Source organism: Onychomys torridus, chromosome 7, assembly GCF_903995425.1.
Source record: "Onychomys torridus chromosome 7, mOncTor1.1, whole genome shotgun sequence".
Taxonomy (NCBI): Eukaryota; Metazoa; Chordata; class Mammalia; order Rodentia; family Cricetidae; genus Onychomys; species Onychomys torridus.
The window spans coordinates 35,986,137-36,006,704 of record NC_050449.1 but is presented as its reverse complement, the minus strand read 5'-3'; the positions used below and the strand labels follow the sequence as shown (position 1 = coordinate 36,006,704).

The 20,568-nt window shown below is 47.3% G+C and overlaps 1 protein-coding gene across 2 annotated transcripts in view; it reads left to right on the top strand.

Moving 5' to 3' along the window:
• Grik4 (glutamate ionotropic receptor kainate type subunit 4) overlaps nucleotides 1–20,568 on the top strand; it is a 305,772-nt gene that overhangs the window by 212,594 nt on the left and 72,610 nt on the right. For both annotated transcript variants that reach the window (XM_036193270.1, XM_036193271.1), the window contains one exon: nucleotides 15,224–15,331. In XM_036193270.1, coding sequence (XP_036049163.1) covers nucleotides 15,224–15,331 — 108 coding nt within the window. The remainder of the gene's footprint in view (nucleotides 1–15,223; nucleotides 15,332–20,568) is intronic.

The following is a 20,568-nucleotide window of genomic DNA, read 5'->3' as shown; positions in this document are numbered from 1 at the left end:
ACAGGGCATCAGAGCCCCAGGAACTATGGGTAGAGTCCTGAGTGCTTTCTAAAGCCACTCACTTTCTTATTCCTTTTACAAGAGAGATTCCATGGGCCAAACCTCTTAGAGGCAACGAACGGCATTTACATTTTTGATTTGAAAGGTCCCTGGAACCACACTGATTCATCTCTTTTACCCTTTCCACTTTCCTGCACTCAATACAGGTCCCTGTACTCATGAAAAGGCTCTATAATACCTTCTCTCAGGAGAGATGCTCCGGCTGTTCCCCCAGCAGCCCCAAGGAGACAAGTTCAAGGAGCAGATGAGCTGGCTTTGAGGGCTGTATCCTAAAGTGCTTGCTATCTTTTCCAGCATCTCTGGTCCCCCGAACATCTGATTCTTCCCCCAAAGCACAGGGACTCCTGTTTATCGGCTCTGCTGAAAAATTCAGTGGCTGCAGAGGCTTATTCACACATCAGGCGGCAAACAAATTAAGAGGTACTTACATTTTTGAACAGGGGGCTGGTTTTGGGCAAAGGAGCGAGATTTTAAAGTGCTGCATTTGAAATCTATTTCTTGTCATGTGCCCGATCACGCTTTTTGCCTGAGATCAGCCCGGGGAAGTCTGCCAGCTCCTGGCGACACTTCCTGCACCCCTTCAGCCAGCTCATGCAGGGGGGAGCAGGAAGACAGGGAGCTGCTAATTCAGTGCCATGAAACAGCCTGCGGCAGCCAGCTCTTCAAAATGGAAAGCAAGCAGGGCCAGAGGCTGGGGTACAGGCAGGCGGGTCAGGAGAAAGAAGCAAGGTGGATTGTGGAGGGTCGGGGAGTTTAGCCAATGGCGCAGGTGATGTGGTCTAACAGAGAGTCAGGGCTGAGCCCCACACTCCTGGTTCCTAACTTCGCTTCCCATTTTCCTCAGTAAAATCAGGATCGTCGTGATTTCTGCTTCTTGGGTATCATAAAATTATTGAGAACAAGATGAACGGCTGTTTATAGCTGTACTTTGAGAGTTCTACACTGTGTGATTTTTAATTCTGTTGTCTCACATGGCAATGTCTAACTATATATCTCTCTGTCTATGTCATATTCCCTTTAATCTCCTGGAAATTCTGGCCTGGTTCAGGGCAGAGAGAAGGACACAGCCATGGGGGGAGGGGAAGGCTCAACATGTGGGGTTGTTCCTGCTGGAGTCCCACAACCCTAGAAGAAAGCATGTGAGTACCAGCCCATGCTAGGCAGGCAGCCAGCTGGTTCTTACCCACTTCTCTATTTCTATATCGGCCCACTCTCTGACCTTCAGCCCTACTTTGTGGTGGCTATGGATGGGTGTAAAGGCAAGAGAACCTGAGTTCTGGCTACTTCTGAGAGAAGCCATAATATCCTGAAGGCCCACCCAGCATGGCACACTGGTAAGTGAAGAGCAGCAGATACTTCCATGCTAAACATTCCCCCTTTTCCAAGAGTGCAGCAAGGCCCAGGCATAGGCTCTTTCCTACCCACAAGCCTGCACCCAGCTAGGGACAGGCTGGTCCCAGCCCCAGGCTGAAAGCCAAGGTGCTGTCCTGATTTCAGCATCAAGATGGAAAGTGAGCAGCTTCCTCTGACTTTTATTGAAAGCATTCATTCAGTTAGCACCTGGGACTCAGAGCTCAGAGTCGAGGTACCAGCGCAGCTGCCTTCCCAAGACACTCCTTACCTGGTGAGCTGAACAAATGAAGCTGCCATGGCCTGGCTGGCATGTTCTTGGGCCATAATTTTCTTAGATGAAACATCTTGAGCATGCTTGAGCTCTCCAACCGATTCCTCAGCAGTTCGTGTTGAAATGCCTCCAGTCTTCTGGGAGGCAGAGAGGAGAGCAAGGGAGTATTCCTATTTGCTGGCTCTGCCATGTCCTTGTCATGTATCAGTGTGGGAAAGGCCAATGGGTCATCCCCAAAGTACCTGGAAGACAGCCTGGAAGGTTTCCAATTATGTTAGAGAGGGAAGCCAGGCACAGTGGCCTAGACTTACAATTGTAAAACAGGGGAGGTAAGGCTGAAGGACCACAACCTCGAAGCTAGCCTGAGCTACAAAACAGGTTCAAGGCTAGTCTGGGCTACAGGGCAAGACTTTGTCTCAGAAAAACAGAAAAACGGTGTCTAGGGATATTGTTCAGTTGATAGAGTGTTTGCCTAACATGCATAAAAGCCCTGGGTTTCTTCTTCAGTTCCACATAAATAGGCATAGTGGTACATGCCTGCAATACTAGCACATGAGAGGTAGAGGCAGGAGGATCAGAAGTTCAAAGTCATCCTTGGTTAGATAGGGAGTTTGGTATCAGCCTATGCTAGGTGATCCTGTCTTAAAAAAGAAAAAGAAAGATTTTTATTTTTTTTTTAAAGACATGGAGCTGGAATATAGGCAAAAGAAACATTTAAGCTTGTTTAGTCCTTGTCCAAATAGATAGGAGACCCAGGCACCCTTCTGATCCTTCTATGAGAAGTTTTACTACTGAATCCCCGAAAGATGAGGAGTCCATTAAACCTGTGAGAGCATCATTGGGGTGCCTTCTGTAACCAGAGGTGGCCCAACTCACCACATTCTCCATGAACAGCCATGTTTGGGGGTTTTGGGCAGTAATGATGGTGATCAAATCCTGTATCATCCTAGAGGCTTGAAATCACCACTGGAAATCTAATCACAGCTTGCTAAAAGCCAAATAGCCCAGTACAGACAAGTCTAATTGATTCTCATTATTTGTGAGATCCGTATTTGCAAGTTTGATTGCTTGATGAAATCTTTTTGCAAATCCCAAATCAATACTCGAAACAATTTTGCAGACAAGTGGAGAGGCAAAAATTTGACTCACTCTGTGCACATTCCCAGCTGATCTTGAACTTGGCAATGTTCTGCTTTGTTGTTTCAGTGCTAAGATTGTCAACAAGTGTCTTTTTCATGGACTATTGAGTGTTCTAGTGCACGTGTGCTCACGTGTGTTTCCCCTAGTAGTTTTTCCTGTTTAAACTAACTTCTACAATGCAATGCAGACATGCTGTCCCATGTTCGTATACACAAGAAAAATTGTGCCATGCTCTGCTCTATGGAGACAACCTATGTTCCATAGCTCCCTATGAGCCTGACCTATGGTGCGACTATACATGTTAGTGAATCAGCAATATGAATTAGATGAGGCATTGGTAACCAGAGAGGTGCATAAATTAATAAGGTTAAATACTGATGGGTCGATAGGAATGCTCTGATCAGAAGCCCACAGGAACCTAACCCTGTGTTTGTCCTGGGTATAGTTGAAGTTTTCCTGTGTCCCAGCCCGCCAGTGGTCAGGACAAATCTCCCTTACTGCCAGTCCTGCAGCCACTCAGACCCAAGTAAACACACAGAGGCTTATATTACAAACTGTATGGCTATTAGCTTAAGCTTATTATTGACTAGCTCTTACACTTAAATTAACCTATAATTCTTATTTATGTTTATCCACATGACTTGCCTCCTCTGTGTCTGACTGGCAACTCCTGACTCAGCCTTCCTCTTCCCAGAATCCTCCTCTCTGCTTGTCCCACCTATACTATACTTCCTGCCTGGCTACTGGCCAATCAGCATTTTATTTATCAATCAATCAGAGCAACACATTCACAGCATATAGAAAGATATCTCCAGCACCTGGGAGCAAAGGTTTGCTATTCCCTACATTAATGTGTGTGGCAGCTTTACATAGATCAGAGGAACAACAAAAAATGGGAATCAGCTGTAAGAGACTCAGCCAGGAGAGAAGACCAGGAATGAGCCCCTGGGAATATTGAGTATTCCTTCCTGCAGGGCCTTTCTCTGCAGTCACTGCTCCATAGTCCTGCTCTCTTCCTTCTTTACCATGTCCAAGTCCCCTATAGGCCTTGCCTTCCTCCTGGCTGCCCTGATATAGAGGTAAAACCAATGTCCTACACTCCTGGTGTGGGATGGATGGCATAATAAAAGCCTTGTAGACCAATGGTTGAACTGGCTTCTTGGATTACTGCAAACACATCATCATGAGGAAGAGTATTACCTAAATGCTTCATGTCAGAGAACTCACTACATGCAGGGACAGCACATTCCATCTCAGGAAGGTTCTTTCTGTCACCACTTACGTTCAATAGCCATCTGCTTCATCTTTGTGCCCAAGCAGCTGCTCTTCTGGTGGTCCCTGTGGCCAGTCTTAGACCCATCTTTCTCCCAGGTTCAGTTTCAAGGCACTTGGAAAAAACTACACCTGATAATTCTAACTCTTTGGAAGAGGCTAGCCTACATTATTCTTTTGAGGTATGATCACTGAAGACTAAAATGCACTGACTTGCCTAGATGATTTAACCCAACAGAGTTTACTGAGCACCCCCAGTAAACAAGGCACCAGCCTGGGAGCTGAAGCTGCAAAAGGAGAACTGATCCACACACTCACATATTTAGCAAGTGCTGATTCCACACTAGGCATTGGGGCAGGGCTCTTGTCTCTCAAGGAGTGAAAGATCTGGTGGGGAAAATGGACAGGATAGAGATGATGGCATAGGTGTGATTTGTGTGATTCCAAGTGTGATGAGCACTGTCAGCGAATGAGTAGGGAACCTGTGGTCCAGTCAGGGATGGGCAGCCCTTTCTAAGAGAGTGACAGACATGCAGCTTTAGGGATCCAGGCTCAAACAAAGGAGGGGGCTAGCAGCAAAGCCAGCCCAAGAAGCCAAATCTTAACTTCTCAACAATAGCCTGGTCTCTCTTTCCTGGGGCTTTGTTTAGATAGTCTTTTCTACATACATTAAGTCAGAATCAAAAGCAGGGAAAGGATGGGATGTGGGCTCTCCAGTAGGAATGCTTATGGCCAATACTGCTGGGTAAACTAACAATTCAAATATTTGCCATATGTTGACCTATATATCCACAGCCTGGGAGATTATAATATCCTGGGACTGCATGCTATTGTGCTGGTCCTGTCTGAGCTTGAATCTTCTCAAATCCTAGTTTTCTTATCTGTGAAATGAGGATGGAAGCAGACTCTCCCTGAAGTGTTGTTGGAAAGATTAAATGAGATAATAAAATGTTCAGTCCAGAGCTTTGGCATGGGAGGAATGCCCAAAAGTACTGGTTGACAAAATTTTCTAATAATTTAACCTTTAGTTACAATGAGTAACCAATATTAGGAGTTCATGGGTGTCAACAGTATACTTATTAAACATCACTTATTGTCCACAGAATGCTAGGTACTGATGAAAGAGTAGTGGACAGGCAAGCTATGCAAATCCCTGATGATGTGCATTTGCATTTGCATATTCTGAACATAGTTTGCATGTATGATGCAATTCAGAATGTATGCATACCCATATAGGCATAACCCAAACCCAAACTTGTGCAGTATTCATTACCCCTGCTCATGGACTGCACCCTTTTCCATTCTATAAGAGATCTCACTTTGTAAGTGCAGGTGTTGCCCCACTCAATTGATTTCATAACTCGCAAATGGATGGTAGCCACCTTTTAATAGGATTGTGTACTAGACAAAATGAATGGAAGGTGGACGTAAGTCCTGGCAGAGTGCATTGTCGTGGATCTTCCTAGCTTTCCCAGCACTGGTTTTTGGTCTCTTTCGTCGGGCACTGCTGCTGCCCTGGAATTTAGGCAGCATTCTGGACTCCAGTGCTCCAGTGAGTAGCTGGGTGTACTCTGTGGCTAACTAAGCAAATAAAGCCTTTGGTCAACTTCAGCAACTCTCTTTGTTCTCCAGGTCACCCCAGCTCTCAGTCTGGGGTTTTCACATGACCCCAAACTGCTCTTGTGTCTTATAAGCTGTTATGTGAATAGAGACATTGGACTTTATGCTAATGAACATTATTCCCATATACCAGGTGCTCATCATGGAGGCTGATATTACTTATAGTTTGAGATGGTATTTGTGTGTGTGTGTGTGTGTGTGTGTGTGTGTGTGTGTGTGTGTGTGTGTGTGTTGGGTAGGGTGTACATACATGTGTGTGTGGGAGCCAGAGTTCAACCTCAGGTATTCTTCAGGCACTGTTGTCCTTGGGGTATGAGATAGGGTTTCTCACGGAGACTGGGGGATCAATCACTGATTAGGCTGCCTAAACAGCAAACCCTAAAGATCTGCATGCCTCTGATTCCCTGGTGCTGCCCCATTACAAGCATGGACCACCACACTAGGGTTCTTTTACATGGATTCTGTGGATGAGAACCCATATCCCTGCCCCCTTAGTCTGAGCTCCGTCAAGTTGCAGAGCTGTACCACCAAGGCTGTGGAACTCCAACCCATCTCAGGTCATCCCTGGGATCTCCTGTCTTGGCGTCTCACACCTGAGTGCCACTTCTCCATTCCATATGGAGAAGCTCATAGATGGTCCTATTTTATCATAAGCATCCTTCATAATGAGAACGCCAAAGTTAGAACTCGGAACTTGAATGTAAACAAACAAAAAATTATTATGGCTCAAAACATTGGGTGATCTTAGAAAGGAAAGAACTAGACTATGAAGAACTTGCATTTGATTGGCCTTGACTTTGTCATACCTGTGATCACCTCAGGTGATCCCCATAAGTGGAGAAGGGCAGGAAGATGAGGCTTATCTTAGGTTGCAAAAAACGACTTCCCCAGGTCACACAGTAAATGACCAGCGAGGTAGAACCTGATCCCAGACATCTTGACGTCTGCTCACTTCTGACCTGTCCCACTACAGATACAGTCCTATGCTGTCTACCTCCCCATGGCTTATGGCTCAGTAAACACCATCAGCTGCTTACCCAGGAACACTGAAAGCCATTATACCAGCCAGCTTGCCGTTCCTATCATTGACACCTGGACCAATCAACTTCTAAAGAGAAAAAGGCCATTTGGGCTCACAGTCTTGAAAGGTTCACCTGTGGTTGATTGACCATCAACCATTGCTGCGTGGGGCCAGTTTTGATCCATCATAGCAGAGAATGTAGGGTGAGCAAAGTTATCATGACAATGGTCACAAAGGGAACAAGAATGAGGGGGGAGCTGGACTTTCTATTTGGCTTCATGACTTAGAATCTCTCCTACTTCCCAACAGCACCCGCTACAAGGCATGGGCCCTTGGGGTTCATTCTAGAATGTATGTCTCGGCTCTGTCATAGTTTTCATAGTTGAGTGAGCTAAGTTCAGAGACTGACTGATGCATACAGTCAGCATGAAGCATGGAGAGAAGGAAAGAAAATGTGGATACTCTGATGTGTCTTCGTTCCCCAGGGCCACATTTCTGAGCAAAAAGCTTGGGCGTGTGCCCACATCACGGATGTGGGTTCTTCCCGTTAACTCCATGCAAGACCGTAGTCAATGAATAAGCACACATTGATCAGAGAGGCATGGAAAAAGGCCCCACCCAGGCTTCAAGGTTAATAAAACCTACAACTATCCTAAGCCAATTAGAAGAGCTAGAAATAGGATCTGAGTTCCAATCTTTAATCCCATCAGCTGTGTGACACTCAGCAAGTTGCTTGACGTTTCTGAGTCTCGGTTTTGTTGATTTATTCAACAAAAAGCTCATATGATTGTACCTACTCCGAGCATTTTTACTGCTTCTAAAGTACCGATGAGCATGCATTTCTCAGGTGGGAATAATGACAGGACGGCTACACAGAAGCAGGAAAATTTATGAAAGGAAACCACAGGGGCCAGGGCTCAGCAAGCAATGATCAATACGTTTTTGAAGCCTCTGACTTTGGAGCGGGGCTTAGGGCTTCATCAGCCCCCATAGAAGAAGCTGGGCCCAATGGTGCCAAGTACAAAGAGCAGCTGTCTAAATGTGCATAAACTATTAAGTGTTAGAGTGTTGTGTGCACATCCTTGGATGTGGGCAATGATGTGAGCAAGTCCCTGGGGGTTTAAAAACCAATCCCTTTTTAGTTACTTAAGAAAGAACTAAGTGGCCAAAAGACACCCCTGAGCATCTGAGGCAGAAGGGAGCTATAGGGTCCTCAGGGCTCCCAGCAGGAGCAAGGGATGCTAGTCACAGGGCTGATCATCTTGCAGGTCCCTGTCACTCCAGAAAAGGTCCCGAGGGCTCCTATTGGACAACTGAGAAGGAAACCACTAGATGGGAGTGGGGGTGGAGGTGGGGATGGGGACGTGGTGAAGTTTATGCAGGCTCTGCCAACAGGCCAGGCACTGTGCTAAGCCTGTTCCCATGGTTACGGTCTTGCCCCCTTTCTAACCAGATAACACAGTGGTAGGAGCCTGTGCTCTGGTGATTGAGAAAGTGTTTGAATCTCCACTGTGGTGCTTATCCGAGTGTGACTGTGGAGACTTTAATTACCCAACTTTGCTGGTATTCAGGGCTTTACAAATCTTTAAAATGAATGTAAAATGGTTTTACCCCTTGTAGACTTGTTGAGGATTAAATAAGATAAAGTTTCTGGTGCAGTTGTTCAGTTATATTTAATTGAGCATCTATGAGATGTGAGGCATTGAGTCAAACCCTAGGGATATGAGGGCAGGCTAACCAAGCTGTTACCTTTGCTCCCATGGGGCTTATGGCATAAGAAGACAGACAGGCAGTCAGAAGTGTTTCCTGGACAGATGTTCAGAGGGATAATGGCAGAGAAGACAAACTTCCTGGAAGAAGTGGTCGGTCTTCAAGAAGAGGCCTAAAGGAAACAGGTAGAAAGTAGATGAGGGTGAGCAAACATTTTCTGTGACATCTAGATGGTGAATGCTCAGTCTTTGCAGGTACCTTAGCATTATGCTGCAACCCTGCTCTTGTGAAAGAAAGCATGCACAGACTACACCTAAGTGAATGGGCCAAGCTGTGTGCCAATAAATCTTCATTTGCAGAAACAGACAGTGGGCCAAATTACCAGCCACGGTTTGCCATCCCCTGACCCAGCTAAAAGAGAGTTGGAATCAGGAGGTCATGTGGCAGGGGGAGTTCTAGACAAGGAATGGCACATGCAAAGACCCTGGCAGGGAGTTACTGGAGGAAATCCTAGGGGGTGGGTATACAGGACCTTGTATGTCTGACAGGCTGCAGTTTGGCTTCTTGTCTCTGTCTTTAAACCAAAATGAGAAAGAACTATAGGGATTCTAAGCAGAGGCTGCTGTGACTCTAGGTGTCGATTCTGGGGACATGGCATGGCTTGTAAGGACCAGAACAGAGAAGCTCAGAGAATCTTCCAGGCTCATAAGGTTTATCAGGAGTATGGAGGCTCACAGGGTCCTGTGGTCACAGCACTAGGTGACAGCACAATCAGGTCTCCTGACTCCAAGTGACATTCTGTCAGTTCTGAGAAGTGAGGCACTAAGCAAGGCCCTTGGGATGAGCTCAGAGCAAGGGCAGGAAGCCCCAGCAGATGCCGGTGGTCAGGCCCCTGGACAACTACTTCCTGTAGTGACCAGCTTGCTCATGATGACTGAGGGCCGCATGGAAGGCTAAATCCCAGCACCTGATGTGCGTTCACCTAGAGTCGTGGATTCTCAAAGGGCTGTCGAGAGCTCCCAGCCATGGAGCCCATCCGAGGTGATAAGTGCAGTTCAGCTCCTGGAGGACAGGCCTCAGAATCAGTTGTCTTGCCAGAAGCAAGAAGCAACAAGCAACAGCCCACTACAAGGGAAGAAACATATACTTGGATCGTTTAATGGAGCCCTTTACAAATGGTGAAGAAATGCAACAAGTGGCCAGCACGCTGGAGTAATCCTGGGGCATCCATCGGCAGACCAACAGCATGGTGTCTAAACAAGCTTCCCAATGGCAATGCCTCACTGTAAGGTAAAACCCACTCAGAAGACAACAGAAGAACCTTAGCTCCCTTAGGGAGGAAATAATACTTTTGAATGCATAATTGAGACCTGCAAATTTTGATGCCTAAAGAAGCAAGAAAATTATTAATTTATATTGATCTGTATCCCTAGGGACTTTGGGGGTAAATAATACTTCCTATGCATGGGTAATTCCACCCCATGTTAGTTACAGTTGACTAAATTTTCATGTTTGACTAAGCATCTCCATCAAAAAAGTGTTTCTTTCAATAGCCTTCGAGTCAGTGTTTAGAAAGACTATGCACTTTTATTCATTTATTTATTTTAAATTTGAGATTGCAGTCTCACGTAGCCCAGGCTAGCCTTGAACTTACTATGTAGTCCAGGATAGCCCTTGAGCTCTCAGTGATTCTCCTGCTTCAGCCATCTGTGTACTGGGATTACAGATGTGTGTTGCATACCAGGCTACACACTTGTTTTCACAGCTGTGGTCACTATCAAGCATTATCTGGGTCTTATTTAGCATCCTCATTTTTCTACTTATCCATTCTGTGACTTGGATATATTGACTTAGCAGGGCTTGAATTTGTTTTCTGATAGAGTGAGCTGAGACTACTATGCACCTGAGTGCCCAGTCTGGCACCTGGTGGCAGAGTTGGCATCTGTTGCATGGTAAAACCAGCTTGCTCCAGCCCATTGCCATGTCTTCCTGGCTCTGTGCTCTATATGAAACATGACACTAGCTGAGAATATTTACACCACAGAAATTGGCAGAGGCTAGGAATTAAGGTCTCTTTTTCCAAGAAAGCTGATCTTGAAACACCTCCTCACTGGCACGGGTGTGCCCTCATCACTGTGAATGTCTGTACCCTAGTACCTAATTGTCATGTGGCTGTTCCGTATGTTCTGCAATAATCCAGCCAAGTGTCAGAACAGTTTGCACTATTGCTACAGCCCAGACTGTTGGTCCTATCCCTTGACTTCCTGACTAAATCTCTCAAGGTGGTGCTGCTGTCTGAAAACGAAAGTTGGTGGCACGGGGCTAATCTGTCTAATAAGCTAAGATCCCAGTGTGGCACTCTTTGGAGAACACAGAAGAGACTCTGCCTCCTGCCCCCAACAAGGACACGCAAATGGGTACTGGCTAACACAGTACTGAACTAATCTTAAAATCCCTTTGAGGCAGCAAGTGCTATTTTAATCCCCATCTTACAGATGGCAAAATAGACTCCAAGGGATAAGTAACTTACACGAGGTCATGCCATTCATGAGCACAGAAGCCAGGTTAAAAGACAGTCCCCCAATGCTGGGGCCATGGCCTGGATAGTGCAGATGGTGCTATGCTCAAGGGCCAGAAGGTGGCTGAAATCCAGCATCAGTTCTGCATGCTCAGCTGTGCACAGGCTGGACCACATCAGTCCAGGTGATGGGGTCTTCATCCCTGAGTTAACATACTATAAGGACTAGATGCATGCTTTCTCTCCCACCCTTCTCTGCTATCCCAGGACCTCTAAAATGGTAGAAAAGCAGAGCAAGCAGGACAAACAAGAGGTGTGATCTGAAGTGAGCTGATCACATGGTTTGCCCGGGGCATGTGGGCAAAACCAACTGTGTCTGCAGAAGGGGGGCAGGTGCCAGTGAGGGGGAGCAAGGGGATCTCATCTTGTGATGAGAGAGTGACATCTCCTGCTGCCTCTGCACATGTGTGGCATGGATGGTGCCCAGTAGGTGGGGCAATTAGCCTGTATCCCAGGGCACCTGGCTCTACCGTTTTTCCGTTCCCACTGTCTTTCTGCAATTAGATTGTTTTGGCTAATAGCTGCCAAGCTACTTTGTTGGAGCTGATGGGTCTATTAATTTCTTGAGGCTAATATGGGGGTGGGTGGGAGACTCATTTCTAGATGGGATCTCAGGGGCTAATTAGTCTATTTGCCTAGTCCCCAGAGGTGAAGACTTGGAGGGTGCATTGCTGAGGCTGTCAGTTCTGGCTGGCTATGGAAAAAATCCTTTCTACCCATGGCTGTTGTAGGAGCCCAGCTCCTTGCTTGAGTGCGTCTGAGGAGCTGGGGCTGCTTTGAGGTGCCCTTGATGGTGTGAGGTGTAAGTCCAGGGGGTCAGTAGGATGCTAAGAAATTCAGTGTTGTCCCCAAACATCCAAATGCTGGTATCCAGCAACTTGGTTTTATGTTCCTCCTGTTCAAGTAGAGTTCTTCCTGACCTAGAGGATCACCTGGAGTGAATTCTACACATTTTGAAGATAAGAAAACAGCTCCTGGGAAGAGAGATTCCTGCTGGATTTATGGAGTGTCAGGACCAGAGAGAAGAAAGTTATATTCCCAAAGTTCATACTGTGTTGCTGAGGGTTCCTGGTTAGTCTGGTTTGCTCAGATTAAAACAACAGCAAAAACAAAACAAAACAACAACAACAAAAAACCAAAAACATAGTAATGTCCTCTCTCTAAAAGACATCAACAAAGTTGGGAAAGATCAAAGGTTTAGGATCTGGCTCTAGATTCGAACCTGTGCCACAGCTACCAGCTATGATCCTATGAGATGAGGCATTAACTCCATCTGAGCATGTTTCTTCATTAATAAATAGAAACACCATGATGCCTCCAAAGTATGATGGGAGAATTCCAAGTGATAGAAGAGTGTCTGTGATACAACAGGTATCATGTAATTATTACCCACCCCACTCTGTTTGGAAATCTCACAGCATAACTTCCATCCTCTCAGCCTTGTCCCTGTAGAGAGAAGAGGGAAGGGGAATATCAGGCAATGATGTCACCAGGTCCCTCTGAGAGGCAACTGGAGTTCTAGAAGCCATGGGGGAGCTCATTGGTGTTCTGCCTGTGCTTGGCCAGCAAGAGCAAAGTGCTGATAGGAGATAGTGGCTTTCTCTGCTTCCATGGCCAGGAGCAAGGTGCTGAGGTCTGAGTATACAAAAGGTTATTTGGGGGAGACACACCAGGAAGTAAAAATGTCCCTAAAGTGTTCAGAAAGCAGAGCTCTGCAGGCTTCTGGGAAGACTCATCTAGGGTTTAGAAGCGCCGGGTTTAGGATTCAGACCTCTCAGCTGGTGGCTGTGGGTTCTCAGACAAGCTGGGTAGGATCTCTTATTGTATATAAAACGAAGCACAGTGTACATAGAACTGTTGTGCTATTGCAGCAGTGGATAAAGCTGCTTCTCCTTTCGTTGGTATCCTTCCAGAGGTATGGAGGGGGAGCTTTTGCTTATCTATTCTTTGCCACCAGTAAGGCTCACCTGTCATGACCCATGGGTTCATGCATGGTCCTGGGGCCCAGCAGAGCTCCCAGCTGGTGGTCTAAGGAGGTCCTGGTTGGACCTGCCTTCTGCGTGCTCCATCATCTCCAAAGCATAAAGGCACGTTGCTGGCATCTCTTCATTGTGACTCTGAGCCCTTTTGTTCTATGGGATAAGGATGAGGGCCAAGGGAGAGCTAAGTCTTCCCTGTTGTTGGAACATCTGAAAACCTAGCTTCAGGGACAGAGCAACAAGACCACTCCAGGGCTCCTGGAGGTTTCCCCGGGAAACCTCTGCTGCTGGTGCCTAAGAGAGGTGGATACATGCATCTCTGGGTATGCAGGCAAACATCCACTATCTTTCATGGGTGCCAAGCCAGTTACTTGGCAACAGAAGTGACTTATCTGGGGTCTAGCCAACAAAATTATATCAGGATCAAACATATGTGTATTGTATATGTACGCATTATTTATAGATGTTATATAATATAAGGTCTGTTATAAACAGTGTTCCATTGGACCACCTAGAGATTGTCAGGATGATGGAATAGTCCACAGTAATATGCTGTATACTCAAAAATTGATTAAGAGACCATGATGGTTCATGCCAGCACTTGCAATGTCTAGGCAGGGAGATTACCACAAGTTTGAAGCCAGCCAAACTTGATTAAGAGGGTATATCTTATTTGTACATATATTTATGTAGTGTGTGTGTGTGTGTGTGTGTGTGTGTGTGTGTGTGTGTTCACCTGTATGTGTGGGTTTGTGCACACATGGTGTCCACTCAGGGTGTCCTCTGCTAGCTCTCTTCACCTTAGTTTTTGATATAGGGATTCTCACTGAACCTGGAACTTTCCAATTTGTCTTGACTGACAGGCCAGCAAGTCTCTGTGATTCTCCAACCTCAGCCTTGCTAGGGCTATGATAAAAGGTGCACACCACTGTGCCTGGCTTTTTACATATGGATGCTGGGGATGCAGACTCAGAGCCTCATGCATGCCCAGCAAATACTTGAGCAATAGGGCCATTTCTCCAGCCCTCTATGCAAATATTTTATTTAAAACATACTAAGATAAAAATAAAACAAAGGCAATTTAAAAACACAGTAGAGAATTAGAAGGGACAATAACATTTATGGGATGCCAGATTAAATCTATTCTTACCACCACGGCCACCGGAAGTTTCTGTCATTATTTCCACTGGACACAGAAGGAAGCATGCTTAGGGGGCTCAGAAACAGCACCAAGCTTGCACAGTGAGTTTTATACTCCTGGTTAGAGTGGGGTCTGTAGTGTCAAACTGGTCCTACATGATCAGTGGGTTCTGGAAGGGAGAGGAACATTCCCATTTGTAGGTGGAACAGCCAAGGGCGCTGATGGGGCCTCAGCGAGGTGGCAGATTAAGGAGACCGGGGCTTTACTCTTTCCCATTCTGACTCGGCCATGTGTTTAGTTACTCAATAAGCATGTCGATTTCTGCTCCTTTAGTAATGTGATTTCATTTGGGCTTTCCGGTGCCAAGGCTTGAAACCAGGGCATCTTTCATGCCAAGGCAAGTACTCTACCACTGAGCTACACTCTGAGCTTTCAGCAGTCATTCATTAGAGGCCCAGTGCTTTCCAGTTCCTTCTCATCTTGTATCTATCCTCCCAACTACATTTTCGTTTGTTCGTTAAGATAGGGTCTCACTATGTAGCCCAAGCTACCCTCGAACTCACCAGGTAGCCCAGGTTAACTTCAAACTTTCAGCAGTCCTTCTGCCTTGCCCTTGCAAGTGCAGACATGAGCCACCACGCTCTGTTAGCCGGTTTTAAGTGAACAACTACATGCTGCTATTCTTATTCTTCCCTAGATAACTGGGTTTCCTGAAGGCAGGCCAAAGCCAAAGAGCCTCAAGTCTCTGCCCCACTTGAAAATAAAACAATTCCCCGCTTCCCCTCCCCTTCTGCTGACAGAGCTTCTCGGCACCATGCTACAGTCCTAATGCATTTCTCCACCCTCTCTCACCTCTTCCAGGTCTTTGATTCTTTCTTTCCTCACTCTGACATCTTCCTTTCCCTCAAGGCCCTCAAGCCTGTATCATGTGCTCCAGTTCTGGTCTAGCCTATTGCTCTTCCATACCCTCCCATCCTTCCCTCCTGGGATTAACCTCTGCGGCTCTCAAGTCTGGCCACCTGCACCCCACTCTGTCCCTTCCCCAAGTCTTCCCATCCTCTCCCCTTGGTCTCCTCAGATCGGCCAGTGGCACGTGGCAGAGGGCCTCAGCATGGACAGCCGCCTCTACGCCTCCAACATCTCCGACAGTCTTTTCAACACCACCCTGGTCGTCACCACCATCCTGGTAAGCGGGGTTTCTCAGGCCTCCAGCTGCAGCTCCCGAGGGTGCCTCCTCCCAAGCTCTTGCTCTCGGGCTTCCCAGGGAACAGAAGATGAGAATGCTAATCACAGCACAGAGGCCAATTTATGGCGGTGTAATTGCACTCCAGTTGCGTTTCGTATGGAAATGATATCTGATGAGCTGCTGAGCAGCTGGGGCAGGCGGAGAGCGTCCACAGTGTGTGGATGCTTCTCAGGGGGAATCTGGGTGGCTAGGAAAGCTGTGTAGAAACCCTTGAGATGGGACCTTCTGACACAGGTGGAACTAGCTGGATCCAGTCTGAGATGATCCTCCCTTTCCCAGCTTTGCTTGGTATCTGCTGGGTACAGAAACAGCCCCTCCCCTGTGATACCCTCCAGGGGACATCTTAATGTCTGTGGGTTGCTATGGCCTTTTCCTTCACTTCCAGATGGTGACAAGAGAGTTCTCAATGAACCCCTGAGTCAAGAGACCATCTGCCTTTCTACTTGATTCATTTCTATTTAGTAATTACAAGTCTACCTCCCAATCTTGCCCCCTGATGTGTGTCTGGCACTGTGTTCACTCATAAAAACCAAAGATGAGTACAGATTGGTCTGTATCTTCAAAGAAGTTATCAGTGAGCAGACAGGCTAATCTGTGACCCAGGTAGTCACCCATGGCCCAGGTGTTGCCATCACCTCTAGCCCTTAAGACCTCATGTTTCAAAAGATCTGTCAATGAAGCCAACTAAATGTTAAGCAATAATTACTTTGTTCCTCCTCACTCTGATTTTAACTAATCAAAAGAGCATTTCCCCACTCCACACAGCATCTCACCAGGGAGAGAGAGAGCTAGCATATCACACTGATATTCTTCCAGCCCAGAGCAGAGGTGATGTATAGGCTAGCTGCACAGCAGTCTAGCCTCTACTAGACAGATGTACAAGGTCTGCAAACATGCCTATTTCTATTGGGCTTTTTGGATAAAATAAAAGAGCCTATAGACCTCCATTATGGCCTTCAGTAACCCCTGAGGCCCAGGAAGCCTGGGTTGGGACTGCTGATCTATTATAAACAGAGTGAACTAAAAGCTAAGAGAGAGATGGGAAATTAGAGCCCTGAGGTGTGGAGGAAAGAGCCCCAGGGGAGAGCAGCAAAGCCTGAAACAGCAACATTTGTGATGGGCTCTGAAAGGCAGGAAACAGTTACAGAGAACAGGAACGGGGAAAGAAGGCCAGCACAGTTAATGCTTAGAAAATGCTGGAAAGCACGGGCTTCCCTGAAAATGGGCGTTGGTTGTGCAAGCAAGAGCATAATCCAGGATCATGCATCCACAGTGCTTAGGATCGTGTATCCTAGGCTACTCATTCTTCTCTTCATTTGGAGATGGGCCACTGAATGTTTTTGTTTGTTCATCCAAGGAGTATTTATTGGGCACTTCTATATGCTTGGCACTCTTCAAGGTACTCAGGAAACAAAAATGAAACCAAACACAAAAACCCCTGTCAGGAGCTCCCGTTTCAGTATGGAACGTGAGGCAGAAGTAATACAACGCCAACGAAGACTGAATCTCCCACATTTGAAGTGCTTCAGACCCAAAATATTTCAATTTCAGGTGATTTTCAGGTTTGGGAATATTTTCATAGACATTGCTAGTCAAACATCCCTAATGAGAAATTCCAGACCCTGAAACACCTGGTAGGGTCCTGACAGCACTCACAATGTTTCTGATTCTGAAGTAGCTCAGGTGTGGCATTTGGGTTAGGCTGCTTAAACTCTCTGGTCAAACCGTGTGTGGGTTAGAAGGGAGGCTGGGAGCAATGGGGCGGGGTCAGTTCCCAGATGGTCAGGCGTGGCCTCCTCAAGGAGGTGGAGTCTGAGACATAGGGGAGGGGCTACCCACTGTTGCCTGGAAACAGCGGAGTGAAGGGAGGCAAAACAGATCCAGGCTCCCAGGTTTCAGGCTCTTCCGCTCCTAGCTCCTACTCTGCTCACCTGGGCCACTTAGCATGCCAGGAAGATGAGCGGGAGGTGCTGTCTCCTATCCAGCTGAGACCTGGGGACGACCTGACTAAGCTGTGTTAGTGGAGGGATACAGTGCAGGGTGTGACAGCGGCGGGGCCCTCCTTCCAGCTGTGTTTTCTACTCTTCAGTCTCTCCCCTCCCATTAGCCTTACCGACCATGCCCTGGTCCAGAGTTCAGCCCCTCAAATGCCTCTTTGTCCCTTGTCACCCAGGGATTCCTCCCAGGCTCCCTTCCCTCTCGCTATGTTTGTCTCCCTACTATACTCAGAATAATCCTGTCCTAGCCTTCCTGACATCCCTTAGTCCCTTGGTTTGGGCTCTAGACCCTTCACACACAGGAATAACCAAGTACCTCTCCATGCAGCCTTGGGGCCCAGGATTCCTCACTGCACCTCACCTCCATGATGGTATGCTCTTCCCTCCCCTCTGGGTGCCTTTCCTCAGCTCAAAGGTCGTCTTCTCTCTGGAGTCTCCTCTTGGTTGACTCCTGCCTTTTCTGACCCTGGCTCTTTCCATACGCCTCTGACCAAACACATATTCTCATAGTTATTTGACTCCCCATATCCCTTCCATGAGTGGGAGTACTCAGATATTGGTGTGCCTGACACAATTAGGAACTTAATCATTACAGTCTGAATGTAGGAATACCTCTGAATAGAATTCCAGGAAGGGATTTTGAGAAATTCTTTCAAAGCTAAGAAAAGTTGGGGCAGGAGACAGAGAACCTGCTAGGCTGTGTGTCTTGCCTCCCCACATCTAGAATCTGACTGTGCTTGAGGCTTCTGCTATAACAAAGCCAGAAGGTCATATTCTCAGATGGGGAAATTGCTCTGGTGTGTGTGTGTGTGTGTGTGTGTGTGTGTGTGTGTGTGTGTGTGTGTGTGTACCTGTGTATATGTGTGCCTGTATCTGTGTATGTGTGTGACTGTGTACATGTATGCCTCTGTGTGTATGCCTGTGTATATGTTTGTGTCTGTGTATGTGTGTGTGTCTGTGTGGGACACATCTCCCCTATCTTACTCCTGCCGGGGACACTGGGGATTAGCCCCAGCTTCCATCTTCAGAACACATTTTCTGTGCTGGGTCCCCAGTTACCACACAGCTGTATTGTCACCCCACGTTCTCCCAGCACTCCTGCTGATGACACGCCAGCATTCAGCCCCCCTCATTTTCCAGAGTGTCAGTGAGCCCCAGGACTGCTGATACTTTGGCTGGCCAACACCTCTCTTCCCTCCAAGACCAGCCTTGTGAACATTTACTTTGAGCCTGACAGTGGGTTTCAATGAACTTGAGAGTAGAGTACAAGAAAAGGAGAATTTCGTGACATTCCTTAGAAGAATTAAAAAATATTCTGATGCTAGAGTGGAAACCCCCAGCCATGTGCTGTCCAGAGGCCAAAGGCCCTTCTCACTCTTTTATCAGCATATATGGGGGGAGGGGTGATAATGAGGGGAAGGGACGGCCTCAGGCCCCCCTCATACCACACCTGAGGGCTGCACAGCCTCATAGCCTGCTCATTGAGAGTGGGAAGGAAGTAAATAGTGGTTTTCACAGGCACCTGAGCATGGGGATAATTCTAAAAAGTGCATCGGTGTCAGAAGCAATGTGACTCCAAGGTCAAGATGAGTTAGATTTGACAGACAATGGAATGGAGATGAATGGGGTGTGGAGAGGCTCCTGAGCTGAGGACAGCCTATGTGGTTGGCAAGGAGACTAGCTTGTCTCATTGCTACAACAGTGGACCTGATCACAAGTCAAGCCCCACACCACCTTCAACCCAGAGTTCACACCCTGACATATAGCCTGCTCCTGTTGTGACGTTCTCTCTTGATGATGCTCAAAGCTGCTCTCCCATCCCAGGGTCTCTGGTCCGCCTGGCCCCCCAACCGTCTGTGTAGAGGCTCCCTCTGGATGAGCACAGCAGCTCACCATTGAAGCACATCCTTCTGCTATGATGCTCAGCTGTTTCTGGGTTTGGGGCCCCCCATAATCTCTGTGTGCATCTTGTGTGCTCCCTGTCGCACTCAACCCCTGTGCACTTCTGCACACACATTGAGCCTTTATTCCTACCTGCCTCTGCCTGTGGCACAACTCAGGCTGGCACCAGCTGGAACCAGTTTGCATCTTCTCTGTGTCTGCATCTGCACCAATTCCCAGATCTCTTCCCAGCTCTGTCTCCACCCACTGTTTCCTGGAGTCTGGGTCCACAGGTGAACCCACTCCACTCCCACCCTTACTCTGTCTTCTCCAATCTCCCATTGCCTCTCCATCTGCCTCCTCCGATTGCAGGAATTCCTTCTCACTCGTCTGTCATCGCATGCACTCTGTCCCTTCCCATCTTCAAAGGAGGCCATCATCAGACTACCTGTTATCCAACAGAGAATTACAGATGGCACACTCTTGGGGACCCTCCCACCCTGTTCATTGTGGAGAAGAACTGCAGCTTGGAGGGGAGGTGTGACTTTGAGGTAGAGAGGCCTCTTGTGAGGCTACCCTGGCATTCACCACCCAGCTTCTCCAATTGGTCCCTACACTCCTCTAAGTACATATGCCCCAATTCTTGCAGCCCCATAAACCTTCCATGCCTGCTTGGAAAAGTCTTGTGACCATGACCCAGCAGCATCTCATAGCCCTGCTCTGTCTCTGAGTGGGAAGAGTCCTTCTTCTTCTTCTTCTTCTTCTTCTTCTTCTTCTTCTTCTTCTTCTTCTTCTTCTTCTTCTTCTTCTTCTTCTTCTCTCCTCTGCCTCCTCCTCTTCCTCCTCCTCCTCCTCCTCCTCCTCCTCCTCCTCCTCCTCTTCTTCTTCCTCCTCCTCCTCCTCCTCCTGGACTTTCAAACCCTGAATTCCTCATTTTCTGCCTTTGGTTGCTGGTGCTATTATGCTACATGGCTACTCTTTCTAGTCTAAGATTGGGGTCCCTTGAGGATGTGGTCCCCCATAACCCTTAGCCAGTCCTGCATCAGTTCTTTCCCATGGTGCCCCATTTCTCCATGCCTCCAAGCCACTGCCTTGCCTTGCCCTTACCAGCACATTTAATCTCCATTGTCTCCTCACCCCCATAGACTGCCATCATCTCAAACCCAGTATGCCCTAGGTCTTCTTTCCTGCCCAACCATCCATGGCTAGTGTGACATCATCAATCATCTATCCAGATACCAAAGATCTTAGGACCCCTGCCCTCTGCACCTGACACACATCCAGGCATCATGTTGACCT